Genomic DNA, 27,779 nt, shown 5'->3' on the forward strand with positions numbered 1-27,779 from the left:
CCTCCCGGTTCACAGGTCAACATTCAACCACTGAGCTATGCTGACCAGGCTATTAGCTCACTTTTTATGTTCATATCACTTCTGCAAGTTATGCACTACTCTCCCCATTTTACAGAAGAGGAGACTGAGGCACAGAGAAGCTGTATAACTTGCCCAAATTTGCAGAGCTAGTACAAGGATACAGACAAAGAGCTGTCTGACCGCAGCCCTGAGCTCCTACTCCTTCCTCATCCTGCCCCCCTCCCCACGTGAGGGTTAGAGCAGGGGCAGGGGTATAAACGGGGCATTTGGGGGGGAAAGGAGGATGGGGTCTGCATCCTTAGTGCTTCCTGAGGGTGAGCCGCTATGGGTGACATTGTCGCCTACCCTCCCCCCCCCCAGAGGCACTGCAGGCCCCTGGGGCTGAGAGGGTGGGTGGTCATGGTGCCCCTGGATGGGTGGGGCTGGGAGACTGGAGCTCTGGGCCTTAGTAAAGGGGGGTGGAGTGACATCTGACTCAGCGGTGATGAGGAAGTGACAAAGCTCTGTCCCACGGGGCTCCCCAGCCGCTGTGGCCTGAGGAGGAGGAGAGGGGGCCAGAGAAGGACAACGGCTCCAGGGAACCACCCTGCATCAGTCCCCGCCCTCAGGCTGATCTGTGACCCGGTCTTGACGAATGTGATGAAAGCTACCACACAGCACTTCCAAGGCTAAGTCATGAGGAGCCTGCCATTCCAGCTGGGCCTCTGGAAACTCTTCCTCCCGGAGGTCAACGACCGAGTAGGAAGTCACTGCAGACTCCCCGGGGGCTGCGTGCAGCGAGGAAGCCGCGCCAGCCTCGTGCAGAGGCCGCACGGAGCACGTCCAGGGTCCCTGTCGTGTCACCCCAGCGGAGGCACCAGACGAGGGAAGAAGCCACTTTGGACATTCAACCCGGCGAGCCTTCCGGTGGCTCCAGCCCAGCCACGGAGCAACGGCCACTGCAAAGAGACGCCCCGAAAGCGGCCGGTCCGCGCAGTCACAGGCCTGCGTCCTGACCACAGAAGCTGCTCTGGGCATCGAGGCTGTGGCAGCTGAAGGAGCTGGTAATTCAGTACCTACACAGCCTCTGAGGTCAACATGGTCCCATCTCACAGGTGGGAGCAACCTGCCAGAGCAGCGCCGTTGGTTGGAGCGTCATCCTGTGCCCTGAAGGGTTGCCAGTTCGATCCCCAAGAGGGCACATACCTGGGTTTCAGTTCCATCCCCGTCAGTAACCAATTAACGTTTCTCTCACACTGTTTCTCTCTCCCCGCCCCCCCCCCCCCCTTTCGACCTCTCTCTAAGCATGCCCTTGGGTGAGGATTAAAAACAATACAAACAGCAGATGGGAAGCGAAGCCCAGGTAGGGTGTAGCCGGTGAGGTGTGAGCCAGCTGGAGGCGGGCAGGTTTGTGCGACACCCCAGCCCACGCTTTCCACAGGACATGCCTGTCAGCCACGCCATGTGGTTTTGGCCAAAGTCCCTGGGTGACAGGTTGCTGGGGCTTTCCCCGGGCGGCTCACCTCGGCACCTGCCGGGACCTAGGATTTTTTTTGAGACATGATTCACAGTCAAATGCACAAAATTTTAGGTGTGTACACACCAATGTGACCACTACCCCGGTCAAGGTATGGAATATTTCTCTCACTCAGAGAATTCCTTTGTGCCCACTGCTAGTCAGGAGGAGCCCCCGGCCCAGCCCAGAGGTCCATGACCATCGCCATAGTGACAGTGTGCCTGTCCTTGAACTTTGTGGCTGGCGTCTTTCTCTCGCATTATGTCTGAAGGTTTATCAAGATGTTGCGCGTAGCAGTAATTATTTTCTCATTGCCATATAGTCTGTCTAAAGTAGGGGTGTCGAACTCAATCAGAGAAGGGGCCAAAATCTAAAATCCAGCCTAAATCGCGGGCCGAATGGTTTACTGAACAGTCATAAACTGTCATTGTGATGGAAACGCAGCGGAGTGCAGTGATGACAGCGCGGTGCGGGCCACATTGCAAGGCCTGGCGGGACGGATTTGGCCCGCGGGCCTTGTGTTTGACACATGTGGTAAAGTATGAATATGACATCCTTTATTCATTCATTCTGTTGACGGACATATTGTGCTCAGCTTTGGGCTGCTACGAACATTACTGTCCTAGTCATTCTGTGGCCTCAGGCACATGGCTCTTGGGCGCATATGCCGGAGTGGAAATCTAGATCATAGGGGTGATGTGTATTTCTAAGGATCTGCCCTACGCTGGCCCACAGTGATGGCCCGCAGGGCACTGCCACCAGCAGCTCAGGAGGACCCAGGTCCCACATCCTCACAGACACCGGAGATGATCAGGCCTTGAGTTTGAGCTATTCTCAAGTTGAGTGACATCTCAAAGTGGAGCACCTTTTCATATGCTGGCCTGATTTTTAAAATATATTTTATTGATTTTTTATAGAGAGAAAGGGAGAGGAATAGAGTCAGAAACATCGATGAGAGAGAAACATTTATCAGCTGCCTCTTGTACACCTCCTACTGGGGATGTGCCCGCAACCAAGGTACATGCTCTTGACTGGAATCAAACCTGGGACCTTTCAGTCCACAGGCCTAGGCTCTATCCACTGAGCCAAACTGGTTATGACTGGCCTGATTTTTTTAGCTTGCCCAGATGGCCCTGAAGAGGGTGGTGCCTCAGCCCAGGTGCACGCTGGGAAGCCGAGTTGGCTGTGGGAGTCATGGAGGCAGAGGATGGAATTGAGGGATGTCCAGGGCTGGTGGGAGGTAACAGCACAGGGAGGATGGGCGGGGATCTGGACTCAACTATCTGGATACTGAGCTGCCAGTGCTGACTCCATCTCAGAGTGGCTCTGGGATGCTCCTTATGTCGTGGTCAGGAAGCCCAGAGGCAGGTTGATCTGATGCTCAGGATCCTGATTCTTTCTGCTCAGCCACTATTAACACATCAATGAGGCAAGATGGTGGCAATGTCAGGACTTCACCCAACTCTGTCCAAAGGCTGGGAGAGGTCTCCTTCCTTATGAACCCCCACCCCCATTTTTAAATTCTTACCGGAGGGTATGTTTAGTGTTTTTTTTTTTTTTAATTTTTATTATTTGGTAACCTTCACCCCAGGATATTTTTCCTTGATCTTTTAGAGAATGGAAGAGAGGGAAAGACAGAAACATCGATGTGAGAGAAACATATCAATTGGTTGCCTCCTACATGCACCCTGACCAGGGCAGGGGCTGGGGAGGAGCCTGCACCAAGGTCCATGCCCTTAAGCGGAATTGAACCTGGGACACTTTATCCACAGAACAATCAGCCAAGGCGGGATGTGTTTTTTATTGATTTGAGAAAGAGAAGGGAGAAGAGAAAGAATGATTGGTTGCCTCCTGTTTGTGCCCTGACCAGAGATCAAACCTGTAACCTGGGCATGAGTCCTGACAGGGAATCGAACCCAACTCTTCAGTGCACAGACGACATTCCAACTGAGCCACACCAGCCACGGCTTAGGACACTTTTAAGGGGAAGGAAGACCTCCCAAATGACCCCCCCGCCCTCCACCTCCAGCCAAGACTTCCTGAACCTCCGGGACTGGAACTGCACCCGTGCCCTCCTTACCCCCCGCTGGCAAGGGAACCGGGCCCGTTCCCCACCCCCATCAGGACGGCCCGTGGGTCTCTCCCTGAACACCAGGATGTTCACAGGCCTCTGCTGGTGCTGTCCCACTTGCCTCCTCCATTCCCACAGCCTCCTAGGACCCAACCCGACGTGGCTGTAGTGGGCCAGGCCAGTTCTGTTCACCTCTACGCACCGGCGCCCGGCCTGAGACCCCGGGGATTGATGGGAACAGCCCTGAGGGTGAAGCTGGCTCAAATTGTCCTATGTCTCCATCACCTCAGCCACAGCCCTGCCTGTTGGACAGCTGGCCTGGGCCCAGGTGACTCAGGGGGGCCTGTTCCAACCCACACGTGACCTTGATCAGCACGTCCCGTCAGCCAAGACGAGGCCTCCCACCTGCCTGTCCAGGGCTGAGCATGGCCTCTGGGCACAGCCTCAGTGACGGGGCTGAAGGGCGCCCATGGATGGAGGCTGGGGGTGGGGGGGGGGGGGGGGACTGGGCCCAGCGCCGCCCCAGGGCCTCCAGAGGTGCATGAGCCACTGGGACTGAGGCAGTGCAGGCGCCGAGTCCATAGTGGGGTGTGACCTGGACCTGGTGTTTCTAACCGGCTCCCTGGTGGGTGCCGGTGCTGGTCTGCAGAGCATCGCCTGGAGGGGGAGCTAGACCCTCAGAAGCCCACAGGCCCCCTGCAGGGGGGTGCCCGCTGGGCAGAGGGGCGGAACCAGCCGTTGGGACACAGAGCTGCAGGAACACTTTATTAAGTTAAGAAGGCGGTGGAGCAGGAGAAAACGCCTTCAGGGCAGTTCCAGGTTCCACGCCCAGCACCCTGAGGGGGAGGTGGGGCCCTGGAGGCAGAGGCCGGCTCCCCGTCCGTCTGTCCCTCTGTCCAGAGGCCCAGGGTGCAGGATGCTCCAGGGCAGGAAGTAATTAGCAGGAGGTAGGGTGGGAGGAGGGTGGCTGGCTCCTTGCCTCTCCCACCAGGACAGGGCCACGGGCCCAGGAGCCCAAACTGGAGGCTGGAGGCGGGGAGCCAGCGCTGGAGGCACAAGGCCACCAGGAATTGCTTTTTAAAAAGTACAACGTATTTTTTTTTGGGGGGGGGGGGGGAGGAAAAAGTCTATATATAAAAATCTCTTCACATATAAAATCCTGAAGAAGGTGCAAGGTAAGAAGACCCAGTGCGAGGGGCACGCTCAGATACGCAGAGTGTGTGTGTGCGTGCACCTGTGCATGTCTGTGGTGTACATGTGCATGCCTGTGCATGTATGCTCCTGAGTGTGTGTGTATGCCTTGTGGTGCCTGTGTCTATGCAGTGCCTGTGTGTATGCGCGCGCGCGCGTGCGCGCGCGTGTATGTGCCTGAACAGTGTGTGTGTACCTGTGCAGGTGTGTGGTGTGTGTGTACCTGTGCGGTGTGCATGCCTGTGCAGAATGTGTGTGTGCCTGTGTGTGTGCATGTGTGTGACAGTTGTGAGTGCACGTGTAGCCCACAGAGGGTGGGGAGAAAGCTTGGCTTCTGACTTCCATCCAGCAGGGAAGGAGGGCATCTGGTCCCTTGGGCTGGGAGTCTGCAGCTGGGCCGAACCAGCGGACCTGGAAGGTGAGAGTGGGCGGTGAGGGCTGGGGAAACCCGTTTGGTCCTGGGCCCCAGCGCGGCTTAGGCAAGGGCGGCCAGCAAGTCCTCTCACACCTCTTGGCCCCAAAGGCCGGGCCAGCTCTGTCCCCCAGGCCTCCCCACAGCGGCCGCAGGTGGCCTCCCCGGACTTGTCAGAAAGAGGGAGCTGCCCTGTCAGTGAGGTCCGAGCGCAGAGCTCGGTGGAAGGAGGACTGTTAGTGACGTGTGCCCTGCTGCCAGGCCTGAGGAGGGCAGGACAGATCAGCTGTGGCTGTGGCAGCGTTAAGTGCCTGTCCCAGCCGGTGGGAAGGGAAGCCGAGGCCAGGAAAAGGAAGAGCCCTGCGGGTGGACAGCCCTGAGCGCACACCTCTACTCGGCCACGCTGTTGCGCATGGCCTCCTTCTCCTGCAGGGCAGCCATGGCGAGGCGCAGGTGCTCCTTCAGCTGCTCGATCTCCCGCTCCGACCGGGTCTTGATGTGGTTTAGCTCCACGTACACATCCTGGTACTTTCCTGAGGTGAAGCGCTTGTCCTGGGGGGGGGGCAGGGGCTATAAGGGCACAGAGCCCTCCCTCCCTGGCCCTGCCCACTCGGCACATGCCCACCATGCCCCTCCTGGCCACACCAAGCAGCCAGGCCTCCGCAGTCCCCAGGGCCTTCTCCCTCCAGGAGGTCCCCTTGGCGTCCCGGCCTGGACACACCTCTCCCAGCGCCCCAGGTTTCAGCATTTGCAACCTACTCAACGTGAGAGCTGAGGCTCAGGCAGCTGAAGCGTCTGCCCAAGACCACACTGCAACCAGTGGCGGGGGGAGGAGCAGGGCAGTGTGGCCCAATACTTGGCCCCGTTCCATGAGTCTGACTCCTACACGGTCTCAGAGCTATTGACACACAGAGAATGTCAAACACACAGCGACATGGCACCAGGCAAACCACACACTCACAGGCCTGGTCCTGAATCCCAGTACTCCTTCCTCTACTCCCCCTCCACCTCCGGCAACATGGCTTGCTCCCCGAAATGCACGCTCTGCACAGGCAGGGATGTTGGCCTCTTTGCTCACAGGTGTCTCCCCAGCACCTAGCACCATGCCTGGCACATAGTAGGTGCTCAATAAATATTTGCTGAATAAAAAAAAGCAAGTGTGGCCTTGAGCAAGTCCCCCTTTCTTAGCCTGCTTCTTTGTACAATAAATGAGGATGACACCTCCGGGGAGAGGCCCGGGGAGTGCCTGGCACAGAGCAGGTGTTCACAGGATGGGGCATCCAGCTGTATCCCCAGGTCCATTCCCCTCCCCACGAACACCCTGCTTCAGCCAGGACCTACCTTCTGCATCATCTGGAGCTCGTCCCGGAGGCACTGCACCTCCTTCTTCAGGTACTGAAGTTCGTTCTCCTTCACTCGCAGCAGCACCTGGGGTCACAGGAGCACGCTAACCCAGGACCAGAGGCCAGCGCTACCAGCCCAGGGCACCGCAGCCGGCCGTCTCCTTGCCTCAGGCCCTGAGAACGCAGCTCCCAACCTGTGCTGAGACCCACCCACTACCCCTGGGCACACTCCCCAGGGAGTCCTCTCACCCATCCCACCATAGCACAGGCCCTCAGCTTGAGAGCAAAGAAGAGAAAGGAAGCCGGGACCGGTTTGGCTCAGTGGATAGAGAGTCGGCCTGCGGACTGAAAGGTCCCGGGTTCAATTCTGGTCAAGGGTATGTATCTTGGTTGTGGGCACATCCCCAGTAGGGGGTGTGCAAGAGGCAGCTGATCGATGATTCTCTCTCATCAATGTTTCTACTCTCTATCCCTCTCTCTTCCTCTCTGTGAAAAATCAATAAAATATATATATATATAAAAAAAAAAATCAACAAGAGAGAGAGAAAGGAAGCATGGTATGGCCCTCCTCTGGACCAGGAGGCTGGGACTCTGCAAACCACCTCATTACGCCCTCCCCAGACCCTGAGGGGCGGGGGCTGCTGTCCGGAGTTCACTGAGGAGGACACAGTTCAGCCGGACGTCTAAAAGCTTAGACTCTGGAACCAGACTGCTGGGTTGGAATCCCAGTTCCCACACCAACTATCTGTGTGACCTTGGGCAAGGTACTTGACCTCCTTGTGTCTGTTTTCTTACCTGTAAAATGGGGACAGTAACAGCATGTACCTCCTAGGGCTGTTAGGAAGACTCGGTGAGTTAAGAACTTCGGCTTACAGAAGTTCCAGGCACAGAGTGAAACCGTATATAAGTGTTTGTAAAATAAAATATCAGGGTGATCCTGAGATCACGCCCACATTTTCTCACTGCAGCTTCTCCCAGTAAGAAAGGTGCGTAGCCCCATTTTACAGATGAGCTTCTGGGAAAGGCGAGGCAACCGGTCCGATCACACAGCAGAGGTGGGAGGCTGGACTCTGGCTGCAGCAGGGCAGCGCACACAGCAGGTCCTCCCCAGGGTGCTGGCGTCTCCGTGCTGGGGCCCAGCCCCAGGTGCCCTCCCCAGGCCGAGGCCCCGAGGACCAGCGGGGTGCGCGGTGGGCACCTACCTCCAGCTCACAGGAGCTCCGCTCGTTGTGCCCGCGGCCGCTGCCAGCGCCCTGGGAGGCGACGAAGCCGCGCAGCCGGTCAATCTCCTCGGACAGGCGGGCGTGCAGCTCCTGGAGGGGGGTGGGTGGTCAGCGCAGGGCTGCAGGGCGCCCGCCCCCGCCCACCGGGCCGGGCCCACCTGGTTGTGGCGCAGCAGCTCCTGGCCCTCCTGCTGGCAGCAGCGCAGCGTGTGCTCGCGCTCCTCGGCCTGCAGCGTCAGGGTGCCGATCTCCAGGCACTTCTGGGAGTACTGCTCCGACAGCACCTGCAGCTCCCGCTTCAGCGCCTCCATGTCTGACCTGCCCAGGCCGAGGAGGGAACAATGACGGATGGGGGCTCGCTTGCCCTCTGCCAAGCTCAGAGCCAGGTCACGGTGAACTCCAAGCAGCTCCTGAGCTCCCGCCCTCATTCTGTTTCGCGCCCAGCTCGGGGGCTCTGACCGGTGACAGCCTCTCGTGCTGCAGGAGGCTCTCCTGTGAGGGGTGGGCTGGAGGAGCCCATCTCTGCAGCCTCTGAACTGTGCTCTGGGGCAGGACAGGGACTGGCCGAGGGTGACACTGCAGCCAGCTCTAGGGGGCAATAACGAGGAGGCAGGGGTGCGGAGGCCGAGACCAGCCTGGTAAGAAGGGTCAGAACTGTAGCCTGAAGAACTGTCTCTGTGGGTGGCATGGAGGTCTGACTAAGGCCCTGCTGCTTCTGTTCAGGTGCCACAATGACGACAGGGGGCGTCTCAGTTGGGGGCAAACTGACGTATCCTTTGCCCAGGGCCGTCAGCACAGGTCCCTGACTCATAACCGCCAGTGTAGGCAGCTGGGGCCCAGGCTCAGGAGGCGGCCCAGCCCACAGACCCCAGGGCCCAAGTGCCATCTCACTGGTGCTGCTTCCGGAGGCCATCTGGGCCCTGCTGGAGGCTCCGCGTCTTGTTCAGCTCCCGGCTCAGCTCCTCCTGGTAGGCCTTCTTCATGGCTTCGATGGCTGGGAACAGAGAAGTGAGGGTCAGCACCAGCCTCACCTCCTCTGAGACGCACCTGCACAGGAGCAGGCAGGGCACACACAGAGCCTGGGCCAGGCTGTGTTGTGAGCTACGTGGCTTTGGGTGAGTGGCTCGGCCTTCCTGAGCCTGTCTAGCAGGAGAGGATCACAATCTCTGTCTGATGGACCCTGCTGGGGAGACACCTGGTGTCTGAGCACTGGTACCTTCTGCTAGTGATGCTGGGAAAGCCCACACAGTCCTGTCCCTGCACAGCCCGGAGGGTCCTTTAACAAGACCCACCTGTCTTGCCAAAACCGGTTTGGCTCAGTGGATAGAGCGTCGGCCTGCGGACTGAAGGGTCCCAGGTTTGATTCCGGTCAAGGGCATGTACCTTGGTTGCGGGCACATCCCCAGTAGGGGGTGTGTAGATGGCAGCTGATCAATGTTCCTCTCTCATTGATGTTTCTAACTCTCTATTCCTCTCCCTTCCTCTCTGTAGAAAAGTCAATAACATATATTTAAAAAAACAAAACAAAAAGATCCATGTCTTGCCCAGCTTAGTGGACAAGAGTACCGGCTCAGTTGATAACACATCTAGGTGACTTTGCTCAGGGGATTAAATCCTCTGTGCCTCAGGCCCTAATCCAGAAAGTGGGGTTAGCAACAGCACCTCCCTTCAGGAGTGAGTGGGAGATGTGTGGAGTCAGGGTGCTGATCTCCAGGCACTTCTGTGAGTACTGCTCCGCCAGCACCTTTGCATTTCAAACAACACGCAGCCCAGACATTAGCTTTTGGGTTATTTTTCAGGCTGTGAGCTCCCAAGGACTGAGTCTCTTTTCACTTACATGGGGTTGCTTCAGAATTAAACAAGTCCTCAACCATCGTCTTATCTGTAATTCCAAAACCCTAAAGCTCTGAACGCTGGGAGTTTTTCATGACCCTTTTGGTAAAACAATCCCCGGCTTAAATGGACATGAGGCTATCTGAGGTCCCACTTAAGGGTGACCTTGAGAAATTGCACTGCAAACCACCTAGTGCTAGACTTCAGGGTGAGGCTCAGATCCTGCTCAGACACCTACTATAATATATGCACCAGGTTATCTTCCTAAAAGCAAAACACATGGCCCCAAGGTCTGCAATGAAGGGCAAGGGCTGGAGTGTGTCAAGCACTTAGCAGGTGTAAGCTCTAGATCGTGTGATCGCTTCATCATTCCCATTATTCTAAAGCGCCCGGAGGTGTGTGAGATGTACCAGGCGCCGGGGAGAGGGGGACCCCACACTTGGCTGGCATTCCTGTCTGGCTTGGGAGAGCAGAGGGTGGGTTCAGAGCATGGCTTTGCAGGCAGTGTGCTCTGGGCTCCAACTCCAGCTTCTGCCACCTCTAAGCTGTGCTACTTGGGTCAGATCCCTAACCTCTGAGCCAGTCTCCTCATCTGTGAAATGGGTGACTCTCCTGGGCACTGCAAGGACCAGGACTGCTCACACCCCTCCCTGCTCTCCCGGGGGTCCAGCCTGTGTGCCCAATAAGAGGGCCCCGGTATGAAAACTGGGTCTAAGGCTAAGCAGTCTCTCCGCCAGGACATGGCACCAGCTTGGGCACAGGCCTGGATCACAATGAGCCTTCTGAGGGCCTGCATTTCCCTCTTTTTCAGTAGGTCCAGAAGCCAATTCTGGGGGCTTCAACTCACCCTAAGTCTAGCACCAAGACCCCAGCCTCTGATTAACAGCCTCCCAAACCCGGTGAGGCGGCCTCTGCTTAGAGGTTTGTGAGGCCACGCCCACTGTGCCACTCCCTCCCGGGTCCTCACCTGAGGCCGTGGCGGCCGTCTCCTCGGCCAGGAGCCACTCCTTCTCCTGCTGCAGCCGCTGCAGCTCCCGCTCGTGGTGCCGCTGCAGCTCTTCCATCACCTGCTGGTGGGAGGACTCCATCTCGGCCAGGCTGCGCTCCCAGGCCTCCTGCGGGCAGGGCAGGGGTCACGGGCTGCTCTCCAGCCTGAGGTAGGCGGGCCTACCCTGGTCCAGGCTTCCTCTGGACCCCAGCACCACCAGCCTGTACCCAGCACCTCCTCTGTCCTCCATCTGCAGGCCTCAGCCTGTCATTCTGCTTCACACGCCTGACTCTTGCAGCCTCATCCCTGCCCTTTACCTCACCAAGAAACCCCCTCGTTATGAAAAACAACTCAGTGTGCTCACACCTGAGCTTTAGCTCCTGCTTTCCACCGCCTGGAACGTTCTTTTCCATCTTTCTTTTCCTGGGGTTAACTCACTTCATTTGCAGCCCCGCTAAATACCTTCTTAGCTCTGTCTCTGAAAACCTCTCTCCTGCCACCAAAGGCCTTGCATCTGCCAGATGTAAGTCCCCTGAGGACACAGGGCCCAGGACGGGGCCTGACGTGTGGCAGGTGCTGGGGAAGGGAGCTGAAATTTATGAAATCACAGAACAGGGCCTTGTGGATCAGACTAGCCAGTATTTTTTTTTTAATGTACATATTTTTTTATTGATTTCAGAAAGGGAGAGATAGAAACATCAATGATGAGAGAAAAATCATTGATCAGCTGCTTCCTGCATGCTCCACACTGGGATCAAGCTCACAACCCGGGCATGTGACCGGAATCGAACCTAGGACCCTCAGTTCACAGGCTGACACTCTATTCACTGAGCTAAACTGGCTAGGACAGACTGGCCAGCATTTAAAAGCCTGCTAATACCACTGCTGGGAGAGTCGCTGTGATGGGGTTCGTGGAGGGCAGTTTGATAGCGTCGATGCATTTTTAATGACCCTATCCCTTGACCTAGCGGGTCCACTTGTAAGAATGACCCCAGAGAAAGTCACGTGTACAAAGATCGGCAACAGACAAGAACTGGAAACCACCTAAATAAACAACCCTTCAATAAATCATGAGATCGAGCCTTACAAAGACTCCGGCGGCTGGTAGAAGGCTCTGCGCACATGGACAGCTGGGGAAGGATATGGAAAGTTAGGTGATAAAAGCAGGTTTCTGACAACGTACAACCCATGGAGCTGGACATCTGGGTACATGGACACAAAATCACAGAAAAGGTAAGGAAGGATGCCTGCAGGCAGAGGACTGGGCCCCAGAGATGTCCGTGTCCCGCTCGGGAACCTGTGACTATTACCTGTGCTGCGGCGGAGGGGGGCTGAGCTTGCTGGATGGCCTTAAATAGGAGACTCTCCCTCCTGGGTTACGGACTGGCAGGGATCGCGGTCCGTAGATGCAGAAGAGACAGGAGAGCAGAGAGCGGGGTGGGGAATGGCTGTGGAAGGAGGTAGAGTGATGTGAAGTGAGGACCTGACCCCTTTGCTCTCTTTAAAGATGAAGGAATGGCCGTGAGCCACGGAAGGTGGGCAGCCACCGGATGCTGGAAAAGGCGAGAAACCGGATCGCATCCAGAGCTCACAGGAAATGCAGTTCTGCGGGTGCCTGGCTTGTAGCCTGGCGAGACCCATGCTAGACTTCTACCCTCCAAAACCGAGGCGGCACAGAAAACTACAGACGTGCTCTGATGGTGCTCTCGGCCACCCCTGTGGGGCACCGGAGAGCAGGCAGGGGAAGGAGAGTTCATGTGTTTGTTTATAACCTTCTAATTTGTTTGAATTATTTATGAAAATGTAAATAATTTCTTATATAATTTCTTATATAATTAAAAAATATTTAAGGCCCTGGCTGGGTGGCTCAGCTGGTTGGAGCGTCATTCTGTATATCAAAAAGGTTGCAGGTTCAATTCCAGGTCAGGGCGTGTACAGCAGGCAGCTGATGAGCCGGTTTCTTTCACGTAGATATTTTTCTGTCTCTCTCTCCCTTCCTCTCAAAGTAAAATCAATGAAAAAAACCATCGCCCTGGGTGAGAATAAAAAAAATTAAGATAGCTGAAAAGGGAAGGTAAAGAGCTGGGAAGAACCAAGGCACAAAGGGCCAGTTAAGAGGCTGTATTCTCGCCTGGCCAGTGTCGCTCAGTGGATTGATCGTTGTCCCATGCACCAAGAGTTCGATTCCCCCTCAGGGCACATGCTTGATCTCCAGTAGGGTGCATGCAGAAGGCATCTGATGGATGTTTCTCTCTCTCCCTCTCCCTAAAAATCACACGTATGTATTTTTAAAAAGAATTGAATTCTCCATGGCACAGGGCCTCAGGTGGCCCCCACCTCTCCGGCAGCCACAGCCACACCTGCGAGGCCACTCTGGGGGAAGGGCAAGGGGTCCAGGTGTTCTAGGCAGCGAGCAGGGGCACCTGTCTCTCTGGGACTGTGCGCATGCCCTCTGTAGGTCCCTCTAGTTAGGACAATAGACCTGCTTTGGAGTCCTAATCCTGGCTGTTCTGTGGAATGAACTTGAGCCTCTTCCCTCTCTGAGCCTCAGTCTCCTTATCGGTAAAACAGGCCTCATAAGACCAACTCCTGAGTGTCCTAAGGTAACCTAGCGCCCACCCACCTGCAGAGATCGGAAAAATGGGGGTGGGGGGATGGGGATCTGCTCTCAAAGGCTCATATCAGGAGGCAGAGCCAGAAGCTAATGGGGAGAGGAGGCTGGTGTCAGGGTGGGAGCCAGCCCAGGATGAGGGACTCCTAGAAGGTCAGGTGCTGCGCTCTGACCCACCTTCCTGTGGGCCCAAGGTGTCAGCTGCCACCTCTGACGTGGACCAACGTGGACTCAGAAATGCCCGTGATCCCCACTGCACTAGGATGGAAGGGTTCCCAGACCCGCAGCTGCTGCCCTGTGGTGGCAAGCCCTACAGCTAAAAGAGGGGCACCACTCGGCCTGAGATACCAGGTTGGGGATCCCTCCCTGCTGTCACCTCTCCGGGGTCCACTGAACCTCCAGCCGCTTCCTCCAGGCCTGAGGGGGACACAGGTGGCTCAGCTCCTCTTCCCTGGCGCCCTCGGCGTCCTGAGCCACGGCTCCACTCCCGTCTTCTGCCTCCGGTTCCCCTTCATTCCCTTCTCAACGCCCCTCGGTTCTGCCTGCCCACCTACCACCCCAGCCTCGCATGACCAAGTGCCCGCAGCCCTGGTCTGACTCCAGGTCAAAGGTCTAGCCTCCTCTCTGGGCCTCAGTTTCCCTATCTGTATGCTGAGAAGTCAGAGAAGTGCTTTTCGAATTTAATTTTGGCAACAGAAACCTTTTTCCAAAGGAAATCTAATGCAGGTTCGAATAGTAAAATGGACAAAGGCGGAGCTGCTCTGCTCACCCACCCAGAGAAGCGGTCCCGGGAGACCACAGCTCCACAGAGCACAGCTCGTGGGGGTCCTGAGGGGACGCCAGCTCTCAGGCCACCCCTTCCTCTCGCCTCAAGGGAGCCTTTCACAACACTGACTCCTGCCCTCCCCCCTTCCACATATCAGGTGACTCCCAAGCTGGCCCTTCATGTCAAGCCCCAACTCCCTAGGCCCTGGTCTTCGTTCAGCTGAACCACACGCCCCAGATGGTCCCCATGCCTGGACAGCAACCCCAGCCTTAGGGGGCTCCCCTCTGCCTTCCTTAGACCCAGGCACCCACTCCTACACTGTCCCCCTTCTTCACCCTCCTACATCCTGCTCACCCTCAGTCATCATCCCAGCTCCTGCCATGGCCTTGGCTCCTCCCACTCCACCACCACCCTCCCAGCATCACCCCAAACCTCCTCAGTGTGTGGGAAAGATCCAAACCCCTGGCTTGGCAGCGGAGGTCTCCAGGATAGGCACCCGCCAGCCTTCCACCAGAGCCCATGCCCCTGCCCGCCCCAGTGCTCAGCTCCGGGCCCGCCCCAGAAGCTTCCCGAGAGCCCGCACAGCAACCTCCCGCCTGGAACTCCTGGAAGGTCCCTCTGCTCAGAGCCTGGGATCCCAGCATCCTTTTCTGCTTCAGGCAATGATGTGCTGACTAGAGGCAGCTGATCATCAAGTTTTTAGGAATTTTGTGACACAGTTAAGCAGGCCATTATTAAATATTATATAAGCTTATAGTTAATTATATTCAAAACAATGCTGATACTCCAAACATCTCTTCTTAATGATCTCACTGCAGTTTATTATTGTCTATGCTCCCGCGGTTACTTCTCTTCTGTGTCTGTGTGGAAATGCTCTCTAATGGGTGTGACATATCTTCCCAACTCCGTGCTCAGGTCCTCAGCCACGTGGGAGTATTTACACCATGGACATTGGTAAACATTACAATCAGGACTCGATTTATTTTTTGATAGTCTAGACTTACGCAAGGATGAGAAAATGCTAGTAATGCAGATTAAATTTAAGTTTGCCATATCTATGACCATTACACTGTAAGTAGAACAAAAACCTGAGGGAATACTCTTAAGAAAATATTCTCAATAGAGAACTATTTCCCAATTCAACCAAAAAATTGCTCATGACATTGACCAAGTAAAGCTTCAATATGTTTCTCGTCTTACTCTCCACATAAATAAAAATGTCAACCAACATTCATGTTAGAATGACACTCGCTTGTCAGTTAGCTGTGGATACAAGCATTCGGAAAAACCAATGAAAGTATTAAGAGAAAGATCAATTTGCTATATAGAAGTTACAATAAAAAGTATTACTGATTTTTTATTTGTAAGTTGTATACTAAACATCTTTTGTATCAGTAATATATATATATATATACTAGAGGCCCGGTGTATGACATTCATGCAGGGGGCGGGGGGTGGGGTGGGGATCCATCCTCCTGGCTTGTGGGGAGCAGGCCTAAGTCAGCAGTCAGACATTTCCCCTCCCCCCCCACCCCTGCACCCCCCGCCCGGCCACTAGGGGTCTTTAATGCTGCTGCAGAGGCAGGAGAGACTCCACCACTGGCCACTGGCCACTGCCCACAGCCGCTGCCACTGCACTTGCTAGCCATGAGCCCAAGCAACACTCCCCCTGTGGGAGCGCACTGACCACCAGGGGGCACCTCCTGTATTGAGCATCTGTCTCCTGGTGGTCAGTTCACATCATCATTGTGACCAATAGTTCCACTTCGGTTGATCTGCATATTAGCCATTTATTATATAGGATAAACCATATATAAGTGTGCATGTGTGTACACATAGATGTATTTTTTCTGGAAGGCTAGTTGTTCCCAGACATGGCCAAATGTCCCCAGGGCAGTGGTCGGCAAACTCATTAGTCAACAGAGCCAAATATCAACAGTACAACGACCGAAATTTCTTTTGAGAGCCAAATTTTTTAAACTTAAACTTCTTCTAACACCACTTCTTCAAAAGAGACTCCTCCGGGCCATGGTATTCTGTGGAAGAGCCACATTAAGGGGCCAAAGAGCCGCATGTGGCTGTGAGCGGCAGTTTGCCGACCACCGCCCCAGGGGAACAAAATCGGCCTCAGCTGAGAACTGCTGCCCTCAGCAGACCGCATGTTTCCCTGGGGGCCATTGGGAACTCCCAAGTCCCAAAGGCCATCTTGTGAGGGCCTCGGCCTGGCAGGCATGGGCAGGAGTTCCCTGTTTAGGGAGCACCTCCCAGGGGCCTGCCCATTGGAGCTCCCCAGGGTGGTGTGAGGAAAGTGGTCCCAGTGCAGGGTGTCACACGAGGGCTGTCAGTCAGACCTGAGCTTAAATCCCACCTCTGACAGCTGCAGGCCAGCTGACCTTGGGCAGGTCCCGTAACCTCTCACAGCCTGTCTATAAAACGGGCACAATGCGCATGTCCACCCGCTGGAGAGATTGAATGAGACAATGCTTGTCAAGTGCCTCCCATGTTCTGGTACACAGGAAGGGCTTCCAAAATATTAGCTCTTTTCTGAAAACATGGCGAACAGAAACTTGCCCCCGTCCCCCAGAAAGCAGCTCTTCAGCCTCACCTGCGAGATGTAGCCTGGGGGGACGTGACCATCCTCCTGGGACCGGGGCGCGCCCTGAGGAGCCTCCCCCTTTAGACGCCACGCCTCCAGCTGGGCACGAAGAGACAGGACCTGTGAAGGGAGATGCGGTCAGTGGGGCCTGGAAGCAGAGGGAGGGCTGGCGGAGGCAGCGTGGAGCTGTGGATTCGAGGAGACGTGGCCCTGGTGAGGATGTGCAGGCCAGAGGACATTCCAGCTGTGTCCTGGATGGCAGGGTCAATGAGCCAGAGGAGCCCTGGCCCAGAGAAGACTACACAGGGCTGGGAACAGAACACTGTGGCCCAGACATGTACGTTATGTAGGTGGCAGGGGAAATGTCTTTGAGCTTCAGCTTCCCATCAGTAAAACTGTGATGAGATATGCCCTATGGGACCATGAGACTGCTGTGAACATACGTGAGCCTGTTTGTAAAGAGGGCCAAGGGCGAGATACTCAATAAATGGCCTCTCCTTTTTCTTCTCTATTCCCTTCTGTGTGATGGCGGAGGACAGAACTAAGAGGCAAAATATTAAAAAAAATAAATAAATAAATAAATAAATAAATAAATAAAAATCCAGCCCTGGCCTGTGTGGCTCATTTGGTTGGACATTGTCCTGTGCCCTGAGAGGTTGCCAACTTGATTACTGGCCAGGGCACAAGCCAGGTTGCAGGCTTGAGACCCAGTGAAGGGTGTGCAGAAGGCAGCCAATTGATATTCTGCTTTCACATCTATGTTTCTCTCTCTCTCCCTCCCTCCCTCTCTCTCTAAAAATCAATAAAAATGCTTTTTAAAAACAATAAACACCTCAAGGCATAGAAAAGAAGATTCCAGTTCACAGAGGAGTCTGAGGTGTCAGCCAGTGAATCAGGAGCGAGCGCCCATCACTGTAGGTTTGCATGATAAATGCTATAGCATAACTATAGGGATAGGAGGGGTGTTGGTGGGGTAAGGGGGTTCCCAGAGGCCAGCCATGATGTCTACCTCCTTCTCCAGTGCCTCATGGCTGTCACTAGGGGGCCCCCGGCGCTCCCCACGGCTTTGGTTGAGCAGGGCGGTGAGAGGCACCCGCTTGTTCTCCCGCAGGGGCAGTTTCTCCAGCTCCTGCCACTTCTTCTCGATCTCCTCGCTGAGCCGACTCTGCTGGTCCTCGGTCAGGGGGGCACCCAGGCCCCGGCGTGGGCCTTCGCCAGCAGGTGTCTCTGTGGTCTTGCTGTCCACGGCCTCAAACCATTTGCGTCGCTCCTCAGAGCGATGGGCCAGGTCCCGTTCCAACTCCTCCTGTTTGGCTGGGCGGTCAAGAGTGCGAGCCGGGGTGCGGGCCCGCTGGGGGGAGCCCTGAGACAGTGGGGAGAGCTCCACGTAGTCCAAGGATGGCCGCTGTCCATCCGCCTTCCGAGGAGTGCCCCGACTGATGACCTCAGAGCCCGCACGCTGCTCCCCCACCTTCAGGGGGCCCTTCTGGGTGCTGTAGCTGTGCAGCGTGTTCTCTTTATTGCAGTCCGAGAGCCTAGGGGGCCAGCAGAGCCACGTCAGGCAGGATCTTGCCCGCTCAGTCCCCAAACAAGCACTCCTGGAGTGTCACCGTGTGCCTGAGCCCTGGGATGAACCCCAGCAGAGGAAGCAGCTGAACCCAGAGGTCAGAACTAGCGCTTCATCATTCACACACCCTGGGAGCCATCCCAACTCCACACCCACCAGCAGAGGGACCAGAATATCTGGCTCCCCTCTGAGCTCAGTCACTCATCTGTAATATGGGACAATTCTTCTCACAGGAAGAATAAGAGGACTAGGTGAGCGAGTGTGTGAAAGCAACCAGGAAGCCCATTAAGAATGGTGATCAGATCATTATTATTAAAAGTATGGTTTGAGATAAGATCCTGGGTTCAAAAGACTCACAGTGGAATAGGGGAGACGCCCAGGGTCACTGCCAAGCGGGTGAACAGTGACCTCTGGTGCATAGGCACAAATTGTGGAGACTTAACAACTGTGGCAGTACTCTTCTTCTGTAACACTCACCCCAAAACTATACTTCCCAGCATCCCTTGCAGCTATGTAGGGCCATGTACCTACATTTTGCCCAGTGGAAGTGAGAGGTGGCACCTTTAAAGGACTGGGTGTGCCCTGGCCTGGCTCCTGCTGGCACTGTAGGAGAATGTAAGCAGCTTCCTGAGTCAGAGGCAAAGCTATGAGTTGAGGGTCACAGAGCTGGTCTGGACTACACGCCACTGGACCGCTCTGAAGAAATAAACCTCTCCTGCGTAAAATCAGTGTGTTTGGGGCCTCTTTGTTACAGCAGCCGAGCCTATATACTAAGTAATAATCCAGCTGCACTGCGCTTCAGTTCACAAAGGGCTTCTATGCATATTCTCATGATAGTCTGACAAATGAAGTGTCTGAAACTCAGACAAGAAGGTGACTGGACTGAGGTTGAACAGCCAGGCTGTGGCCAGACAGAGGGACTCACGCGTGACACCCCTCAATGTCATGTTTCCATTCCTGCTGTCCAGCAGCCACAAGTCCTAGCCCCTTATGGGCGTCGGGGGTCTATACTGTGAGGGAGCTCTCCACCAGGTAACTGAGCCCTCCCACTACTCTCCCCACAGTGACCTGCGGAGGGAGGGAGTCCCCCTCCCAGACGCCCAGCCATCCCCTCCCCTTAGCACAGGATGAGCCGCAGCCCACACAGCACTATCAGCCACCTGAGAGGGGCCTCTGACTCACTGCCATCTTCTCAAAGAGCTGAGGCCTCTTTCACCTTTCAGGGTGTGGGGGGCACAGAGGGACAGCGGTCACACCCCAAATCCTCACCGTATTTTGGAGGACTGCCAAGAATGCGCACTGCCCTCGGCGCGTTTTGTTGCTAGAGAAACTGAGGCCAGAAGGTATAGCCCGAGGCTCCCAGGTGAGAGCCAGGACAGCACTCAGGGATGCAGGGCAAGTGCCTTCTCCAAGCCCCGGACCAACCCAGCACGTACTTGGTGACATCTGGGGCGGAGGTGGGACGCACAGTCTTCCTCAGAGCCTCGATCCAGTTCCTCCGGATGCCTGAGGTCATGGCCGACAAGGTATAGACAGCATCCTTGGTCTGCAAGTCCACCCCATAGGTAGGTTGCCACGTGGCCAGCACCACTGCTCCCTCCCCACTATGAACCCCAGGGAGGTCGCCCTTCCCTCCCAAGAGAGAGTCTAAGGTCTTGAGCCTGGAGTTGAGCAGAGGGAGCAATACTCCCCTTCACTAGCCCAGTCTTGGAAGAGTCCCAGGGGCTCCAAGGTCTCCCCAACATTTGAATGACCCTGCCAATGATATCTGGGGTCTCCTCAGATATACAGTAGAGCTGACTGACTCTGAGGCAGGGTCTCTGGGTAAATGAGTGACAGAGCCAGCCATGCTCCACACCAACATCTGCTCTGGGGCCCTCCAGTCATGCCACCCCCCAGATGCACAGTCTCACGTGAATCTGGAAGCCATAGTTGCGCTGTACTGCATACTCGGTGACGTCAGTGCAGGAACGCAGGTCAATCTCGCCATCCAGCTCATCTGCCTACAGCCAGAAGATGATGGTCCATATACGCCAGTGACCCCCCCCAAGCCCACCAAGCCTCTTCCAGGGACCCCCAGCACCTGATGTCTCACCTCCTCAGCGGTGGAGTCCCTGTAATACTTGAGGCTTGAATCAGTCAGCACAAACCAATGCTTCTTCCACTGTGAAGGAGAGATGGTGGTAAGGGGTGCTAGTGTGGAATGGAAGAATATGCGTGTGCCACTTTGCTGGCACCCTGGGTGCTGCCAGGTCAACCATTCTGCTCAAGTACCCTCACCCACTCTGCTGAGGGGTAGGGGCCATCAGAAAATCCATATTTGATGCCTGGCCCTCCTCCTCTCTGAGCTGCAGGGGCAGCATCTATGAAATGGGTTGACTTCTCGTCCGAGCCACACCTTCCCTTTCCTTCTGGGAGCTCTTCTCTGCTTTGTGAACACTTCCATTCCCATCCCCACCAGATCGCTGAGGCGCCACAAGCAAGCCCCCCCCCAACCCCCCCCGGGTAGACCAGGGAGGGACTGTGACCTGTGTAAGGTCATCTGCCTAGCAAGCCAGAGACCAGAACTTCCGTTATTTTGCATATGCCCCCCTGGATCTCCTGTCGCCAGGGACTCCCAGAGAGCAGGACTGGACGGTGGCCCAGGGGGAGGCATCTGGCCGTATTCTGTTTCTTGATCTGGGTGCCGGTTACACGTGTGTTCACTTGTGAGATGCATTATCTGAACATTTAGGATTTGGGCACCTTTCTGCGGAGCCTTTCTCTCTGCCTCAGCTGGGGTGAGGGTAGCAGGACACATCAGAAAGGAAAGGGGTGGGGGCCCTGGTACAGCCTGATATTAACGGTGCCACGCTTGGCCCTCTGGCTTCTGGCCATTTGCTGGAATGCTAGATCAGGTCCACCCACTGCCAGGGTCAGTGCAGTCCCCAGCATCTCCTTGGACTCCCACACATCCCCAAGCCCTATCCACACTGTTTGCTACTTCAAGTACTTAGGGGTTTTTTCCCCTTGAGAAGATGGTGCATTTTCAAGGATGTGCCGGAATGACATTTTCTACTTCTTTCCACACTGCCTCTCCTTAGCATTCAAGAGACAACTATTTTATCCCTTCCTAGCTGTGTGTCTTTAGTCAAGTATCTTTCTCTCTCTGAGCTTCAGTCTTCAGATTTGTAAAGTAGGGCTAATAAGAAGTCCCTAAGCCTTCTTGTAAGGTCAGAAGTTCCTACCCCTCCCTGGTATGTCCTTCCGGGCACCTGGCCCAGGGGGGGCAGCTCATTGCTGTTGATTGCTCTAAAAGGCTGGCCCTCTTAGGACTCCCTGCTCTTACTGAGCGGCCTGAATTGCAGCTCAAGACCTCAACTGTCCCTTCGTAAAGTGGGGCAAGGGTTCTGTGCCAAATGATGTCCTTGGCCCAGTCTGGGCCTGTCTAAGATGGGGACTAGATGGAGCTCTGTGGGCCGAGGTGCCCCGAGTGCCTGGCCTGTGTCTGCCCAAGGCACTGCTGGGCCGGGGAGAGATGGAAGCCCTGTGGGCCTGTCTCCTGTCTGTGCACCTAGGGGCTGTGCTGGCGGAACTCCCAGGGCCCTTCCAGCTCGGACATTCCAAAACTTCGTGAGAGAGAATGAGTAATGGCCAGTGCTGGGTGGAGCCCATAATCTCTGCCCTCCCGAGACCCCGGGTAGGAGGCCAGGACGGGTCACGGGCAAGGTGCCAGGCCTTGTGTGAGGCTGGAGCGCAGCCACCAGAGGACCGGCAAGCAGGCAGCGGGTACGGAAGGCTGTGGGTTAGAGGGGATAAAGCATGTGGGTAGGAAACACAATGCAATTCCCTTTGGCTCCCAGCCCTCCCGGCGTGCGGGCTGCACACAGCCCAAAGCCAGGAGCGCATGCAGGGCAGGGGTGGGGAGCCGTTCCCTCCCAAGGTGGGTGGGCAGAGAGCCAGCTCCAGCTCCAGCATGGCAGCCGAAAGGGCAGTACCCCAAAAGAGGCGCTGTCCCTTCTGGGTCTAAGGACAGACACGTTAGAGAAAGGGGAGGGTTATTACTGAGGTCCTAGCAGATACTGGGGGCTATGTGAGACACTGCCTGCTTGACACCTGTGCCTGTTGTCCACCTGGAGGGAATCCTCATCATCCACTATGCCCCTAGCACAGATGTGGCCACTGAGACCAGGGAAAGCTGTGATTTAACCAATGGGCCCCAGGTTGGTGAGACTTCAGATGTGCTCTGAGCATCATCCGCGGGGGGGGGGGGGGGGGGGGGGGGGCTGTTACACTACAGAGCTGTTACCAATCTGTGCTTCTCAGGCCCAGTGATCTGAGAGCCCTTCCCCCCACACCCTCCGATAGCCAGGAGGTCATCAAGAGGTTCTTGGTGAGAGGAGGGGATGGGGTACAGAGCCTGAGGAGCTAGGAGGCCTCCCTCCATGGTGACTCTTACACACTGCACACTGCTCCAGGAAGCCTCCGCCCTCCCACCCCCATAGACCAAGGCTGGACAAGAAAGCCCTGCCCTCAGAGTTCTCACTTCAGGCCCCCACCGTGGACACCCCCCTCCCCCCACCAGGAAGCCATGGTCTCCAGAAGGGCTGGACAGGTGAGGAAAGCAGCTCAGCCTCCTGGGCTGCCCCAGCCACCCCCCTCCTCTCCACTTCGCCCTCCTACCTCTCCAGGCTCGTCCAAGATCGACATCCATCCCTTCTTGAAGTTGAGCAGATCGGGCTATGGGGAGATGAGGAAGCAGGTGAGTCAGGCCCCGTGGAGAATCCAATGGCTGGGAGGAGGGGTGCTGCACCTTCCAGGCCTTGGATCCTGTAAGACTAAGGGCCTGAGAAGCCAGGAGAGAGGCCTGAGGGCCCAGGTAACACCCCAAATCGAGGCAGGCTCTCCAGCCATAATGCAGTCTTGGCCCCTTTCCATAACACCCAGTAATCTCTGATTGCCAAGAGGGTGGACCAGGCGACTGGGACTTCCACCAAAGATGTTCAAGCTTCCCTCCCACCAGCCTACTTCCTCACGCAAGAGTGGGAGGTGGGGGGGGGGGGCAAGAGAATGCTGCCTGTAGAGATCCTGTAGAGAAGCCAGACCAACAGGCCAGTTCCTCTCCGACAAGGCCCGGGTGGCCCACCAAGAAAATGCCTTATTGCTGCCACCTGCCCCCATCCCACTGCCCTCCTGTGGTCCAACCAGCCCTGCCCTGCCCTGGTCTCCTGGAGATCCTGAAAGACGGAACCAGGCCCAGGCTGGGATCAGAGATCCTCTGGTTCCCTCTAGATCTCCGGATGGGCCGGTCCTGGCAAGCCCTACCTGCCGGGTGCTGCTCAGGGGGACACGGCCCCGGGGCCTGGGGGCTCCCAGCTGCAGCATGCTCCACAGAGGCTTGTGAGCTATGAGCCCCCCCTAGGCCTAGACAACGAAGCTGCTCATTCTCGCATTTTCTCTGGTCAGGTCCAGCTGGTGGGTGCCCAACACCAGACCCTCCTGCCTGTTGGGGAGACCTCTCCTGTCTAAGTCCCGGTCCCTCTGGGAGAGCAGGGCGGGCCAGGCTGGCGGGCGGGAAGAGGCGTCCACCTGTTGCCATGGCCCTGAGCCCACCTATCAGCGCCGGCATCGAAGCCTCAGCAGGCCAAGGTGTCTGGTTGCGTGAAGGGAGCGGGTGGCATGGCTCAGTGGGGTGGGCGGCGAGGGTGGCAGCTGGAGACCTGGAAACCAGAGCCACCTGACCTGGCCTCCTCCCCTGACCTGCCTTCCTCCTAGGGAGCCGCCTCCTCCTCTTCCTCAGCTGGAAGAAGTGGCCGGAGAGGAGGTTGGGGCAGCAGCCTGGACATTCAGAGACACCCACAGCCATGGCCGTGGGACCAGGGCCCCGTCTCAGCAGGCTGGCAGCCCCGCCCTGCGCTGCAGCCCCTCCCTGCATACCTGTCGGAGGGAAGGGACACGGGCTCTGCTCAGGCCTGAGAAACTCTGGGTGGTGTTCATCCTGTCTGCTCTCCATTTCTCCCATCCTCTTCCAAATGTAAGGTGTCTGTCCCACACCGAGACCCAGTGAAGGCTGGCAGCCCCGCGAAGGCCGCCGGGCCGCTTGGGGTCACCTGCATTCAGTCTGGACCTCCCGTGGCACCAGGACTAGGTGTGGTGTGGCTAGAACTCGGGAAAACGTGCTGAATAAATATCCACCCTCCTCTTCCCCATCTACAGTTCTGTGCTCTGGAGGCAGGCCCCACCCCCACCCCACCCCCTGGCCCGGAGGAGTTAGGCTTCCTGGGATGGCCCACAGGAGATCAGCCTGGACTTCCAGAAGCTGAGGAAGGGCTCCCTAGCAGCAGTGCAGGCTGGGACCCCAAGGGCTGCTGGGAAGTGGGGTCACAGCGACCTTCCTAAGCCACATCCCCTCTCTGAGCCCGGCTGCCCAATGTGGTAAATGAGGGGGCGTCCGGACCTCCCTCAAGTGTTATGAGGACTGAACGTGCCCCATGGAAAAGCCCAGTGGCCCTCTGGAAGCCGGTACCAACACGCTGCACGCCACCTCAGGCGTGGGCTGGCTCAGGGACCATGGGAAGAGGAAGCCACCAATGGAGATCTTAAACTGCTGGCAGGGGAGGTCCTATGGTCAGCTGGGAACTCCCACCCCCCACCCAGGATCAAAAGCTCTAATAACCTAAATCTCTCACTGCAGCTTCACACAGCTCTTCAGCCCAGCCACCTCTCCACCACCTGCAGGAAGCTCACCTTCTCCTCCCTGAAGGAGCACCAGCAGGCCTCCCAGTCCAGCCCCCTCCTCCCTCTGGCCACAGGTGGGCACTATGCCCGCCCTCCTGGACCTTCCAGACTGGGACACGGCTTCCTCCCTCTGGGCGCTCTGGCAGAGGGGCTCCCTCAAAAAGGCCCAGTGTTACAAGTCTGCTCAGAGCCGCCAGGAGTGGCTTCAGGTGGCTTCAAAACAAAGTCCAGTACACCTGAAGCTAATATAATAATGTGTGTCAATTACATTATGTAATTAAAAAATAAAAATGATTTTAAAATGGGAAAAAATAAACAAATAATAAAAACAAAACCCAGCTGCCTTAGGATGGCCCAAGAGCGTCAGCCCCACCCTTCCAGCCAGGCTCCCCCCCCGCCCCCCGCGCTGGGGGCCCGTGTTAACCTCTCCACGCATCCTCACGGATCCCCAACACGCCAGGACTTCAGGTCCTCCGCACGCCTGTGCCCTCGGCTTGAACACCAGAGCGCACCCTCCTCATGCTTTAAGACACGGCTTAACCTCCTCCTCCAGGGCTGGCCTCAGCACATGCCACACTCGCCCCCGCGCCCTCCCCCAGCCTCCGTGGCCCAGGATTATCTCGAAGACATTTACTTGTCCCTCAGACTCAGCTCACAGGCAGGGACATGCGCGTTCACACCCCCAGGACCCGGGGAATGTTTGTGGAATCTTCCTTTTTCTTTTTTGTAACTCTCCTGCCCTGCTCTGGACCAGGAAGTCCGTGAGCTGCGGATGAAAGATGTGGCCCCGTCTCGGTGGAGGTCAGGAGACAGACAATAAACAAGCGAGCAGGTATATAATTTGATGCCAGGCAGAGGCTGCGGAATGAGGCTCCAGGGCAAGGCTGCGCACGGCTAAGGCAGAAGGAGGCGGAGACTCCCAGCTGCCAGCTGCCAGCCTCTAAGCATTCACCCACTCACTGCTCCTTGGTCCATGCGGATCCCTGGGGTCAGGGAGATGGCCCAGCCGAGAGCGGAAAGGCGGTGAGAAAGGACACCAGCCCGGAGCAGGCGCAGGTCCGTGGGCAGTGGGATGACACTAGTCAGCACCGTCAGGGGTGACCCTCCTCCTCCTCCCTGCCTCAAACCTTCCATGGCTCCTCCGCAACCCTGACCAAAAGCCTATGCTACTTTTCCCTGCCTTTGGGCCCTCTTCTTCCGGACCCTCCCCCACGTCCCCGCCATCCCCCAAATGTGACCCACCAGCCTTTGTCCACAGCGCACCCGCCCCGTCCATCTCCACCTGGCCAAGCCCACAATGGCAGGCAGGCTGCTCCCACAGGGCAGCCGTCCCTCCTCCCGCGCCCACATGCTGCTCCCCGCAGCCTGGCCCTGCTGAGCATGTGCTTCTCCAGGAGGCAACTGTGTACATTTCTTATCTCCCGGAGGGAAAGCCGGGATAGCCCTCCGTTCCGATCCGCCTCGGCCCGGGCCCGGGTCACCTCTTCGCACCTCCGTGTCCTCACCTGGCAGACGGGCAGTCCCATCAGCCTTAGAGGATCAGTTCTGGGACCGTGAAAGCAGCCAGTGCAGGGCCTGGCAGGCAACCAGTGGGCACAGTGACTACCCTCCCGGCCTGGGGGGGACGGGCAGGACACTGACTCAGCTCCTCCCCCACATCCCTCTTTGCTCTCTGACAGGACAGGGGAGGCCGCTGACGACAGACAGGAAGGGCCAGCAGGGAGGTGGCAGGATGTGTGGAGGCTGAGGAAGTCCAGGCAGCGGCCAGGTCATCACACTCGCAGGGGGGTGAGGGGGACAGGGGCCCCTCTCCCCAACCACCACCCGCTCCCCAGCAGCCCAGCCCACTCCCCTGGCTGTGGAACGGGGACGGGCACACGCACATACACACCGGGCCTCACACCCCTGTCCTCACCAGCTGTCAGAGCCTCCCTAGGACACTGATCAGAAACCAAAAGCAGCTCTGCCCTCCCTTCCAGAGCACCGCGGGGCAGGCTGGCCCGCAAAGGGGCTGCTCCTTCCCTTATGCTCAGGGTAACCTCGGGCAACTCCCCCCCCCGCCCCCTCCCCCGAGCCTCAGTCTACCGGACTGTGAAATGGGGATGATGGTGCACTCAGCTGCGAGGCCTACTATTAAGGCACAGGTTTCGATGGAACCAGGGTAGGGCTCACCCCCAGAGAAAGACAAATCCCAGCCGGCGCGTCCTCCACCCCACTCGCGGCGCTGCCCCACCCAAGGCCCCGCCGCGAAGGAGCAAGCCGGGGAGATCGTGGTCCTGGCCGCTTCCGTCCTAGGATGGGCTCCGGGACCCCTTCTCACCCACCCACCTCCGCCGGCCCCCACGGGGGCAGTCTCCCCAGGCCCGGGCCAACGAGACCCACCCGACCAGGGGGACCCTCTCCCCAGCCCCGGCGCGGAGCCCGGCGAGCCCCCACGGGTCTCGCAGTTTGGGGGGACCTGGTCAGGTCTTCACTAGGGGAGTGGGACTTTGGTGGTCAAGGGCCGCCCCGAACCGGTCAGTGACGGGTCCCGCAGACGAGAGGAGGCGGGTGCCCTGACGGGACGTCCCCAGCTCCTGGGGTCCGCCCGGGCTCCAGGCCGGGAAAGGGGAGGCGGAGGCGGGGAAGGGGCGGCAGGCGGCCGGCCCCGCGCTGGGGAGACGCCTCCGGCCGCCGGGACGCGGAGGGGGCTTGCCCGGGAGGACGCTGGCTCGGGCAGTCGCTCACTCGCCGGGCGCGGAGGGGCGTCTGGGGGGCACTCACCGTCATGGCGGCGCCAGGGGGCGGTGGGGGCAGCAGGCGGGAGGGAGGACCGGGCGCTCAGGCCGGGCTCCGCGGCGCGGGAATCCCGCTGCCGCCGCCCCTCTCGGCCGCCCAGAGCCGCACCTCCGGCCCTTCCCTTCGCCCGCGCGGCTCCGGCCCGTCCATCCGCCCATAAAACTTTT

General features: G+C 57.4%; 1 protein-coding gene across 3 annotated transcripts; it reads right to left on the bottom strand.

The window, feature by feature from the left end:
• Positions 1-4,339: 4,339 nt before the first annotated feature.
• On the bottom strand, positions 4,340-27,774 carry LOC118728539 (TRIO and F-actin binding protein). Of its 3 annotated transcripts, XM_045587509.1 has the most exons (14): positions 27,598-27,774; positions 22,780-22,836; positions 20,213-20,281; positions 20,031-20,120; positions 19,554-19,663; positions 17,560-18,085; positions 16,560-16,670; positions 10,557-10,704; positions 8,648-8,750; positions 7,915-8,074; positions 7,736-7,846; positions 6,532-6,618; positions 5,001-5,189; positions 4,340-4,881 (listed from the first exon to the last, which is right to left on the bottom strand). In XM_045587509.1, the coding sequence occupies exons 1-14, from the start codon at positions 27,601-27,603 to the stop codon at positions 4,525-4,527; spliced, it is 2,124 nt and encodes a 707-aa protein (XP_045443465.1). In that variant the 5' UTR covers positions 27,604-27,774; the 3' UTR covers positions 4,340-4,524. The 3 variants fall into 3 exon arrangements, with proteins under 3 accessions (XP_045443465.1, XP_045443467.1, XP_045443466.1); XM_045587511.1 differs by lacking the exon at positions 22,780-22,836; XM_045587510.1 differs by lacking the exons at positions 22,780-22,836; positions 27,598-27,774 and adding an exon at positions 22,202-22,261.
• Between the last annotated feature and the right edge of the window lie 5 nt (positions 27,775-27,779).

The sequence above is a fragment of the Pipistrellus kuhlii genome, unplaced genomic scaffold, assembly GCF_014108245.1.
Source record: "Pipistrellus kuhlii isolate mPipKuh1 unplaced genomic scaffold, mPipKuh1.p scaffold_m20_p_3, whole genome shotgun sequence".
In the NCBI taxonomy this organism is placed as follows: Eukaryota; Metazoa; Chordata; class Mammalia; order Chiroptera; family Vespertilionidae; genus Pipistrellus; species Pipistrellus kuhlii.